At 45.8% G+C, this 12453-nt stretch overlaps 1 protein-coding gene across 2 annotated transcripts in view; it reads right to left on the bottom strand.

The window, feature by feature from the left end:
* The window catches only part of ACACA (acetyl-CoA carboxylase alpha), a 214412-nt gene that overhangs the window by 40615 nt on the left and 161344 nt on the right, over nt 1-12453 (bottom strand). For both annotated transcript variants that reach the window (XM_068978814.1, XM_068978813.1), the window contains exons 44-45: nt 3085-3228; nt 2376-2496 (exon numbers count right to left, since the gene is read on the bottom strand). In XM_068978814.1, coding sequence (XP_068834915.1) covers nt 2376-2496; nt 3085-3228 — 265 coding nt within the window. The remainder of the gene's footprint in view (nt 1-2375; nt 2497-3084; nt 3229-12453) is intronic.

Genomic DNA, 12453 nt, shown 5'->3' on the forward strand with positions numbered 1-12453 from the left:
GTTGATGAAAAAAATATTATCCAAAAACTAGAAAACTTAGTTTATCACAAATTCATTTTATTCTGCGGTTCTCATTAATAATAGCCAGGATAATGCCCATCTACATGTGCACACACATCTGTTCAACTCTTGAAAAAGGGTTCAGATTTTGACGAGGGTTCTAAACCAAACTTCTAAGTGCCTCAGGTTATCGAAGTTTTGGTTAAAAATAATTGTATTTATTTATTTATTTTTGGCTGTGCTGGGTCTTCACTGCTGCATGGGCATTTCTCTTGTTGCAGAGCATGCGCTCTAGGACACGTGGGCTCATTAGTTGCCGCTCTCGGGCTCTAGAGCACGAGCTCAGCAGTCCTGGTGCCTGGGCCTGGTTGCTCTGAGGCATGTGGGACCCTCCCAGACCAGGGATTGAACCCATGCCCCCTGCCGTGGAAGGTGGATTCTTTACCACTGAGCCACCGGGAAAGCCCAGGATACTGAAATTTTAACTTTGTATGCTTGGATCATTTTATGGTTCTTACTTCAATAACAATGATTTGGAACTACAGAATTCACTTCAAAGTGGAAATATTTTTTCTTTAAAATCCCTCCTGCCTAATATGTTGGTTGATGGAGGGGAGTCATTGGAGGGCTACAGGTATTATCGGTGGGCTTTACTGGGCCCCCTCAAAGAGCAGGTCATGTTCAGTTCATCAGTAGAACGTAGAAGCCACTTAACATGGGTCTGCATTATTCCCAGGAGAACACTGATTAGGTCTTGTTCTGATTTCTCCCAGAAAAGTCCTGCATTTTATGACTGATAGATATCTTAGGCTCGTGGCTCTTCTTATAAGTTTTGGTCTAAAAATGAGAGGTAGAGCAAAGATTACTATGGTGACTTTTCTATGTCAGAAAAACTATTTAATTTTATTAAGATTAATAAGAAAGGGCATTGGCGGCAACAGGTAAGGTTTTAAATTAAAGTCAACCCTACTCTGGTGATTTTTCTGTCTATAGTTAGGTTTCCGAATTAAGCCAAACTCCTAAGTATTAGCTGTGTGACCTTGCCCAAATCACTTAACTTCTCTGAGTTTGTGCAATGGTCATCTCATTTTATCTCTGAGAAACAGGAAATCCAAATAAGATGGTGTATATGGAAGTGCTTCACAGTCCCACCTGGCTTTTCAGGGGGTGCCCACATAGGATTACTAAGCTTTCCTTAGGAAGAATTCTTTTTTTCTTTTTTATCTCTTTGGCTGCACGACAAAGCATGGGGATCTTAGTTCACCAACCAGGGATCCAACTCATGCACCCTGCTTTGGAAGCGCAAAGTCTTAACCCCTGGACTGCCAGGGAAGGCCCTGAATACCTCTTTCTCTTTCAGCAAAATCACAATGACTTTTAAATTTATCTTCTGCATTCCATTCTTTTAAATACGGCCCTTTGAAGGGGGGTGGGGGAGGGAATAGTTGCAAGAAACATGCAAAAAAGAACACTTTCCCCCAAAGCCTAAAAAGGTAGATTCGAAATGTAGCAGGAGGATTTGGGGCTTCACAAAAGAACTTCCTGCTAAATAAAGTTTGTTAAAATCGCCAAGTGGACTGACAAACAAGGATGTACATTTGCCTTAGGTGGAGTTACCTCTTTTTTCCCCTGTTGTTGCTTTTTAAGTTTGGTAAAATAAGCCCCCAAACAGAGGGATATATTAGATAAATATGGAGGAAGGGCTTGTTCTAGCTCAATATAGCTATCAAATTAAAAGTTCTGTCTTCCAACCAGGGAAGGACAGTAACTTCCCTGATGGTACAGTGGGTATGAAACCGCCTGCCAATGCAGGGGACCTGCGTTCAGTCCCTGGTCTGGGAAGATCCCACACACTGCGGAGCAACTAAACCCAGGCACCACAACTAACAGCGTCCTTACTACTGCAAGGAGCGAGCCAGTGCCCCCACTAGGGCCTGACAGCACTGAACGGAGAAACACAGCTTCAAAAGTGGCCGCAGAATAAATGAAGCATCTGTTTACACAGACTAGATGCTCGCAGATTCTGGTCCGATTACTCTTTGACTTTATGGCTTATATTTAACTGTTTTAAAGTTTTTTGCGGCCATTAGGTAATAATGGCTCCAATAACAGAATAAACAGAAGAAACGTACTAATGACTACAGTGCTTAGAACTGACTCAACAGCTGATTTCATTCCTTTTTCATTTGCTCTTGATGGGTTTTCTACCTTTTTCTTCAGAGAGCTGTTGTTTTTCCAGATTTCCCTCATTCCCAGGTACTACAGGGGCTCTCTTTCCTTTGTCACATGCTATTGGGCAGGAATCGGTTAGTGACGGAAGGAAAGACTGTAAGCATGAGGGCCAGGGTGCCACAGACCGTCTAACATGCACATACTTGGGTGAGGCCGGCCTGCCAGCATCCACCGAGGGTCATACGGCGCCTTCGTGGGCACAAACTCGATGACTCTGTCTATTGGATCCTTGGAATTCAGGAGAGGAACTGAACTGTATACACTCTAGAAGGCGATGGGAGGGAAAGAGCACAGCGGTCGGTGAACAACTCGTAACTCAGCAACAACCGTGACAGACAGAGAGAGCAGGACCCACATATGGAAGCACACCCGTTAGTCCCATCCATCAGCTGGAAGCACCCCAATCGAGAGCCAGGCCCTGAGGAACAGGTGCAGCTTGCCAAGTCTCACGTGGGAGCCTGGTAGAAAGTGCGGCGATTGGACTCTTGACTTCAGTGCGCCCAGGCTCTCTGGGAAGTCCCCTAGAGGGGTGGACACCGACGACAAAGGGGAAAGCTCCACAGTGAGAAGCTGGGGTCTGAGCCTAGACAGGACTCAAGGCTTCCCTGGCTGGAAATCATCAGAAGCGGGCCTGACCCCTGAAATCCAAAGGCGTTTTTAAAGAAAGGTAGGAGGCAAAAGATGGCTCTAAGAAAAAAAAAAAAAGAGAAATCAACAGCTTCTAGAGAATATTTTGTAAGAAAAAAAATCCTTCTCCCATAAACGAGTCTCACACACTGAGGCAGTGAGCTGTGGTGAAAAGGCCGGGTTCTTCGGGCTTTTCGGTGCTGGCAGCAAGCGGGGAGGACTCACCTTCGGCATGTAAGACAGCCAGTGTAGGACGGTGAACACCCCCTCAAAGTCATCACAGACGGTGCTGTGCGTCACCCCGTTGTTGTGCATGATCTGAATGCCCCCCAGCTGGTTGTTCGAGGTGTATACTTCCCTCCCGAGGACCTAGAGAAACAGGCCAGAGAGAAGGTGTTCATCCAGTCAGAGAGACAGGCAAGGTCTGCCTCGTAACTGCCACTAAAATGGATTCTTTTTTCTGCAAGACAGAGAGCCCGGCCTCTGTGGGCTGTGTCGAGCGACTGTCTGGACCTTTGTCCTAAAAAGAAAACTCAGAAGACACAAAGGGCGTTTTAGACAACCACATTCTCTGCTGCAGTTTAAACACCAGCAAGCCCCTCTCTATCAGCCACCACAGATGCGTGGTGGCATCCTGGGCTCTCGGGGGAGATCACAGCGGAGGGTAACGCTGGGGCCCCGAGACGCAGGCCACGCCACGCTGCTGCCTGCAGACGCAGAAGGGGGAGTGCTTGGCTGCTGACACCCTCGAGCAACGAGTCTCAGTTAAACAGAAGCATCGAGAGGTATGGACTCATCATTTTTTCCAAGGGTTACTTTTCCCCTTTACATTTGATGTTTCAAGTGAAATCCTGAAGCAACTCATGACACATACATGCAGCCTTGAGCCTAAAGTCCTCTTTGTGTGCTGGGCACTGGGCTATGATTTATGCCCAAACCCACTTCTCCTGGGTCCTTTCCTCCCCAGGTTCCAGGGACTTCAGGGTCTCAATTTCCTGGTCTATCCACCCCTGGAGGAGTTTAGCTCTTGTGAGGGTAAAGGGCACCTGTGATTGGAAACCATAAAGTTTCCTTTAAAAAAGAAAAAAAAAAGAAAGAACATTCTTCGACTCGGAAACTGTAGGGTTTCTTTTCCCCTTGAAGATTGGTTAATAATTTCTTTTGGGGAGGGAGGTTTTCTGACCCAGCAGATGGAAGCTGGGCAGCCTGACCACAGACTCCTGCAAACTGCTGAGTGTGTAGTAATTGCCAGTCATCTACGGTAGCCCTGGAGAGCTCGTAACAGTTGTGGAGCCGCTTACTGTATGTTACCTTTTCTTTCTTTCCCCTTTCTCCTCCTCCTCTGGAAAATAACCACAACACAAAATTCCTTACTTTTATTCATTTCCAGCCTCTGGGGGAGAACCTAATAAAGGAGAGACCAGCGAATTCTACCTGTATATTCCCATTTTGCCCCTTCCTGTTCAGAGCTGTGAGCGGCTACCCTACAGGCTGGGTCAGCCCTGGGATCAAGACCTGCCGAAGGCTGAGGAAGGGGGCAGCCAGAGCCATCACCTCTCTGGGACCCAGCTGGCCTGGGTTCCATTTAGCTTCAGCTACAAAGGGAAGAGGGGCAGGCTTCCTAGGGGGCTCACTGGTAAAGAATCCGCCTGACAATGCAGCAGACGCTGGTTCGATCCCTGGGTGGGGAAGAACCCCTAGAGAAGGAAATCACAATCCACTCCAGTATTCTTGCCTGGAAAATTCCATGGGCAGAGGAGCCTGGAGGGCTACAGTCCACGGGGTCACAAAAGAATCAGACACTCACTTAGCAACTACACAGCAGGAGGAAAGGTGGAAGAGACTCTTCTGAAAGGAATATGGGAGGCAAAATGGCTCTCAGATTTCTGCTTTCCTTACTAGGGAAGCAGAGAGACAAGCCTTCACAGGCACCTCTGAGCTGAGCGACATGCCCAGCAGCGCCTTTGAAGGAGCCTCTGGAAGCGGGGAAGCCGAATCTGGCCACTGGGCTCCCTTCCTCCGCCCGGTCTGTCTTTCATCTCAGCCCAGGCGCCGCGGTTCTCTTCTCATTCTCCTGCTGTCTCTTTCCATTTGCCCTCTCCCTGACTGATACACTGATCTCTCGGTCACTTGGCTTTCTGCTCCACTGCGTCCATATTACTAATAACACCTCCGCCACGGCCAGTTTACCTCATGAAGGCAGGAGCACATCATTACAAAATAAACTCATAACTTTGACATTCTAGCAAATACACGCCGTTTGTTATTTTTATGGCTTTAGTCTTTCTAACAGGCAGAGGGCATTACATACCTGTTTCCTTTCTATCTTTAAATGTGTGCACACATGCACACTCGCACATGCACCAGGAAACAAGACAGAGTGAAGAAAAACAACAACAAACCCAATCCCCAGCAAATGTCCAGAGCAGTCAGATGACGGGGGTCCCTGGTGGAGGCAGAAGCCCTGTCACTCAGGGAGGCCGCGCTCCGATCTGGCTCTGGTTTTATGGACGTCATAAACCCGATGGCCCACAGCTGGTCCTTCTGGGACAGACTGCCTCTCTGCCAGAAGTCATTTGGTGTGATCAGCAGTATTTTTAATTATTAAAATAAAATTGGAAAGGGGGAAAAGAAATAAAAAGGAGACACTGCACTGACCCTGAATATCTGATACCCAGAGAGTATGTCAGGGGCCAGAATGCCTTGCTGCCTAGAAGCAAGAAAATAGCTAGGGCTATTTTGTACTCAGAAATGCTATTTTCTTTCCCATGAAACCCTGTCTCTAGGACTTGATAACGTCCAACCACTTAGAACCTCATGCCTCTCCCAAATCAGTAAGGCCCCATAGAGAACCAGTCTCAGAAAAAGGGACTGAAACTGACAAAGAGATGCTTAGCTGTTCAAATACACCTTCCTCAGACATCTTTGCCCCGCTCATTTCAAAGAGGAAGAGAGCCTCCAGAACTGGGTTCCTCCTGGAGGCTTCCTTGTCCACCCATTCCACCCCATATTCTTACATCTAATGGGAGTCAGATCAGGAAGGAGCAGGAGTTAATCACTTAGCATGTCTTCCCTTTACCAGTGGAAACTCAGGTTCTGACATCTTGGCATTGTTCTGAAAAGGCAGCAGTATTTCTACATTTCTTCTCCTCTGAGGAAGAAAACCAGGGCTTACTACAGCCAAGAACACCATCCTGGGCTAAAGAAATGTTTGCCATCTGAGAGGATTCATTACATTTGGGAACTAAAGATAAAAATTATATGACAGACAGAGTATCCGAAGAGCTCTCTCTGGTCAGCCTTATCGCAGGAGGTAGGCGGTAGGGGGTGGGGGCAGGTGCAGAGGAGAAGGACACACAAAAAATGAAGCCTGCTTCACTAACCACAAACAAATGCAAACAATCATGGCTACTTAACAATTGGGGAAGAGAAGGCAGGAGCCTCCAGTTCATCTTCAATGACCATATGTTTGCAGCATGCACCAGGAGAATGAGGGCGTACAACAGCTCCTTACTGACAGGGGTCGGGGCTGACTCAAGTGGTCTTAATGATTTCAGAATACGTCACAACAAAAGCTCCAACTGCAGAAGCTGAATCTGGGCAAAGACTAAACCCATTCTGCCCAACTTTGAAATGATGGCACTGGAGCAGTTATGTTAACCCTGATGAGCATCAGGAGGGCAGAGAAAATGACCCACCTAGACAGAACGACTGTTACAGTCTTCGCTCTGTTGCCCTACCAACCTTCTATGGTAAAGCCCGGGGTACACAACCCTCATCAACAGAACATTTTCGTGAAGTAGGTGAGCTTCATTCATCAGTTTTTTACAACCTGGACACGCCCATTCGTGTAGAGGTCATGCTGCTTGCCACATTCCATTTCTGAAATTATTCCTTGCACACTTTACACTACATGATTCAAACTCTTGCTTTATCTGCCCATCAGCATCAATAACCACTTAAACACAGGAACCACTCAAAACAGGGGACTCTGCTGAGGCCCTACTTTGCTGCCTCCTCCCAAGTCTGAGTCGAGAGGCAGTGCCATGAAATACTAGGAACAGGCACCATCTCAGGTCCCCTGCTGAAGAGTGTCGATGCCGACAGAGCTGAATGAGGGCTCAGCCTGAAAGAGGATCTCCGTTCACTCTCCACATAAAATTAAGCCTCAGCCAGTACTCAGTCATTCCAGCTGGCGGACCTGGGAATCAAGGGCACTGCCTCTAGCCAGTGATTAGCAGAACGCCAATGTTAGAGGCTCCATGAAAGATGCTGCAGAGCCTTTAGAAATTCTGAGATGCACAGGCAGTACAAATGAATGCAGTCATACACATACACACACACACACACACACACACACACACACACACACACGCCTGAGACACTGCTGCTGTGGCTGCTTATCTGGAGACGCTGCAGACAGCTCAGGTTTACCCCAGCTGACAGGCAATGAAAACAGTCTAATATACCGCCTGCTCTCGCCCTTAAATCCCTTTTTGGAGATCAAGATAAACTCGTTTCTTCCCTTCCCCAGTGCTCCAGACGTCTGAGTGAAGTGGCAGAGTACTGTGAGGTTCTGTGCAAATGAAATCACTGTGTAATACTGAATGAGTGTAGTATTTACTTGTCAGGATATTTGTCAGCATACAGGCTTTCGAGCCTTCCAAGTTTCATAGATGCAACTTTAGCTCAATTTTTTTCAAAAAAGATTGCTTTTGTCCTGATATATACATATTACATCAGGGCCCCTCAGACTTATAAGCAAATATTTGCAATTGTGTGCTGCAAATGTGAAAAATAATGATGCATATCAATGCATTAAAAAATGAAAATTCTGCTGCTGTTTTCTCCCACTTTATCCAACCTTTTCCCCTTTAAACATTCCTGGTGGATCTAAGAATTCAGCTATGCACGTGGAGTCCATCCTCTTTCTCATTAGGGTATTTCCACTCTCAAGAGGATTTCAGGAGGGGCTTTGTAAATTTCCTGAGCAACTGTCATCACTGGATTTCCTCCATGATTTTAGACATTGAAGTCACTCTGGGATCTGTCGGGTTATTGATAAAGGTTTGGTTAAGGCAGAAAGGGAGAGAGAGATGAGAAAGAAGAGGTGGGAAGAAGGAAGAAGTGTTAAAATAGGGACAAAGGAAAGGAGAAAGGATGCGAGAGAGGAGGAGGGAGGGGGAGTGAAGAGAGGAAGGGGAAGAAAAAAATGTAATAGCTCATCTACTCCTGGTGCTGACACCCTCCTCCTTGACCTGAGAGGACTACATTTTTAAAAGCTGACAAGTAATTCAATCTCCAATTAACAATTTTAAGTGGCGCAGCACATATTACTGTGTAAATGTTTCTCCAGGAATACATCCAAGGGTGAATGGAATTAAACCTCTAGGGAGACAGGACCAGTGCCGATGAGACCAAGAATATTTGGGGGTTCCAAAATATAGTCCCTTAATACAGAGACCCAGGGTTGCAAATCCCTCGCCTGCTTTGTTGCCTCTATTATATCACTGGAGTGCTGGTTGGCAGCTGGAGGGCTGGGGCTAGAGAAGGGACACAGTGGCATACTGGTGGCACAGGATGGGGCAGCCTCTGGTGTGAGCCGAGGCTGGATTCAATGCCACCCACAGCAAGACCCAAATCTCTTTGTGTGTGTGTGTGTGTGTGTGTGTGTGTGTGTGTGCACTCAGTCTTGTCCAACTCTTTGCAACCCCAACAGACTGTCCGTGGAATCTTCCTGGCAAGAATACTGGAGTGGGTTGCTGTTTCCTTCTCCAGGGGACTCTGGCGTCTCCTGCATTGGCAGGTAGATTCTTTACCACTGCGCCACCTGGGAAGCCCAAAAATTTCTTTATAAGCAGCAAAATTACAAACTGGTCAGGTTTGCTGATGGATAAACTGGAGCAAAGGGACTGTGCTACCAGTGGTATAGAAAGGATATTTACGGGACTTACCTTGTGGTCCCACGGTTAAGAATCCGCCTGCCAATGCAGGGGACACAGACTGGATCCCTGGCCCAGGAACTAGGGTCCCACACGCCACAACTGAGCCTGTGAGCCACAATGACTGAAGGCCACACTCTAGAGTCAGGGCTTTGTAACAAGAGAAGCCACTGCGATGAGAAGCCAGCGCACCAAAGCGAGAGAGAGGCCGTGTGTAGCAACGGAGACCCAGTGCAGTCAAAAATAAGTAAATGTTTTAAAAAAGAAATGATACTTATGCAAAAAGAAACTGAGATACAGGGAGAATAGAGGAATGAGGTAGATGGCAGAAGGAGGAACTGGGGTAGAGAGGAACCTCATGACAGTTTACTTGTCAAACGTATGAGAAAAAGGCATAGACTTCCAGAGTCAAAACTGATGCCAGATAAAATCACTCATCTCAGGGATCCATCAACTGCTTATTTAGCTGCAGACTTGAGCACACTGACAATAAATTATTTCCAAATACAGAAAAAAAAAAAAGTAAAAGTCTGGTCTATTGACATATAATATAGTGAAATTGTCCATTTTTAGGTGTACAACTCTATGAAATCTGACATCACACAGGTGTGTAACCACCACCCACAACTGCCCCCAAAATTTTCATCAGCCCCCAAAATGTTCTCATTTCCTTTGTAATCAATTCCCTTCTCCCACCCCTGACCAACATGGATCCTTGTGTCTCAACAACGTTGCCCTTTCTAGAATGCTAGCTTCTTTCAGTAGCATTATACATCTGAGAGTCATTGATGCTCACACAGGTGGCAGCTCCTTTTTTACTGCAGAGTAGTATTCCATTTTACGGAAATACTACCACCTGTCCATCTGCTTGCTGTTAGCTGACATCTAAGTTGTCTCCAGGGTCAGGCAACTACGAATAAAGCTGCTATACATTCCCATACAGGTTTTTGTATCAATGCACGTTTTCATTTCTGCTGAGTAAATACCTAGGAGTAAGACTGCTGGCAAAAGGAGAAGAGGGCATCAGAGGATGATGCGGTTAGATAACATCACTGACTCAATGGACGTGAATCTGGGTAAACTCCAGGAGACAGGGAAGGACAGCAAAGCCTGGCCTGCTGTAGCCCATGGGGTCAAAAAGAGTTGGACACGACTTAGAAACTGGACAACAACAGGATTGCTAGGATATACTGTAAGTGGATAACTTTTTTAAAAGAAAGCTAAACTTTTTCTAGGTGAGTGTACCATTGTGCAGTCCCACCAACACGTGAGATTTCCAGTTGTTTTGCATCCTCACCAACATTTAGTATGTCAACTTAGATTTATATTAGTAGGGTCTAACTGTGGTTTTAATTTGTGTCTCCCTTGACAGTCCCTTGGACTGCAAGGAGATCCAACCAGTCCATTCTGAAGGAGATCAGCCCTGGATTTCTTTGGAAGGAATGATGCTAAAGCTGAAACTCCAGTACTTTGGCCACCTCATGCGAAGAGTTGACTCATTGGAAAAGACTCTGATGCTGGGAAGGATTGGGGGCAGGAGGAGAAGGGGACGACCAAGGATGAATGGCTGGATGGCATCACTGACTCGATGGACGTGAATCTGAGTGAACTCCGGGAGTTGGTGATGGACAGGGAGGCCTGGCGTGCTGCGATTCATGGGGTCGCAAAGAGTCAGACATGATTGAGCGACTGAACTGAACTGAATGACTAATGATAAATATATTTTTATTTGCTAATGATAATATCTTTTTATGTGCTTATTTACCCATCCTTATACCTTTGGTGAAAGGTCTGTTCAAATTTCTTACCCATTTAAAAAGTTTTTTGAGTTGTAAAAAGTTGCTGGGTTGTTTCCTATTATTGAGTTGTGAGAACTCTTATATATATATATATAGTTTTTTTTTTTCTTCCCCCAGTCACCTCCCAGTGGTTTTTCTGACTAGATATGGGACATGAGGTTGGTACTGGAAGGCAGCTGGCAGTGTGACTGCCTCTGCCCACCAGTGGAGGCACAGAGTTTGGTGCCTTCTGTGACCTGGCTTCTTAGGGAGTAATACCGACCTTTCATCTCTTCAGCCTTTCTGTTTGTGTTTTCTCATCTATATCTGGTGGGCGGCAATTTAATGTTTTCCTCTTAAAACACATGAAAAGCCTGTCACTGTCTTAACACAACAGGCACAGTTGTGCCTTTACTCACACAGTAAATGCTGGGGAACTGCCACCCTTCTCACTGCTCTATAAAAACTCAGCCCGGGTTGGTATTTTCAGCAAGCTGAACTACTGTAAGCAACAGAAGCCTTTCCTATTAGTGCTAATATGTGTTGGGGCTCCTTAAGCAAAACGAGTAGCTTGGTTTGCCTCTCCTTTTAGTTTTCGCCAGTGGAGATGCTGGGTTTTTCTTTCAAAATTCTTTACCTGGGCTAGAATTAAGCTAGTAACTCTATATACTATAAAGTCGTATCACATTAGGGTTGCTCTACTGAGCTGCATAAACCTGCTTTATCTGTTGAGAAGACATTTTATCAAAGGGTTAGATAGAAAATGAAGATACCCACAAGCTGATGATATGTTCCAACGGTCTTGACTTCCCATATTTGCATCTTATACTCTTGGTTAAATTCGGATGAGTTCCTTTCCTAAATAAACACTGATTTCTCACTTCCTCTTATGTGCAAACTATTTTAAAGGGCTTAAATTCTAGACTCTGAGACATTTAAACTATTAAGACTCAATCAAGAATAAACCAGAAAAACTCGAAGCCTGGGCATGGTAATTTGTATCAATCTAAACTGCTCTTAAAGCTTCTCCTTTCATAATTCAACACTCCTGACGGTGGACATTAGCTGATTAGACTGTGTGAAGGCAGCCGCTCTGAATGACAGGGGACACAGCCAGATCTGGATCCATGCACAGGGGACATTCATGAGAATGATGAACAGTCAGGAGTCAGGTTTCTAAACAGTCTCGTTTCCTGCGTCTTTATCATATTCACACAGCAGTCTGTGCACAGCCAGGGACCAGGTCCGTCTTCGCCCCAGAAGACTGAAGTCCTTGCATTTCTAATCTACCACTGTGTGCAGTTCTTGCACTTTTAATTTATGAGTGTTTGGGGGGGACCTCTCTGACTTGGGAACATATTGGCTCGGTCTAATGCTTGGAGATTATTAAACTCAGAGCTATGCTCCACTATCAAGTCTACAGATCTTTTATTTAGAAGATATGGTGCTCTAAATGCACAAAGAGCTCCCTGTCACCTTCACATTAAAGCCCCTAGTGCCTGGTAAATGGAATTATATAGCTGTCATCTCCTTTCCCCAAAGTTTTAAGAGTACAATGGGCTCATTTTTTCACACTCCATCCCAGCTTCAGAACTAAGAGACCTACTTTGTATTGATTTAAGGTCTCAGAAATAAATAAACCTGCTTCACCGCTGTGATTCACAACAAATTCATGATACACTATTGCATGATATATTTCAAGCTCTGGCCCTGGCTCTCTTTTTCCTCTGGTGAGTGATGGGGGAGGTGGGAGGTAGTGGGGAGCTGCAGAGCTGACAGCCGGATGGTTATTGGAGATGGCTGCTGACTGCAAATCCAAGAACAGACACTGCTGGAGGAGTATGGGAATTTTTTTAAAACTCGGGGGCAGGGGT

This window comes from Capricornis sumatraensis, chromosome 8, assembly GCF_032405125.1.
Source record: "Capricornis sumatraensis isolate serow.1 chromosome 8, serow.2, whole genome shotgun sequence".
Taxonomy (NCBI): Eukaryota; Metazoa; Chordata; class Mammalia; order Artiodactyla; family Bovidae; genus Capricornis; species Capricornis sumatraensis.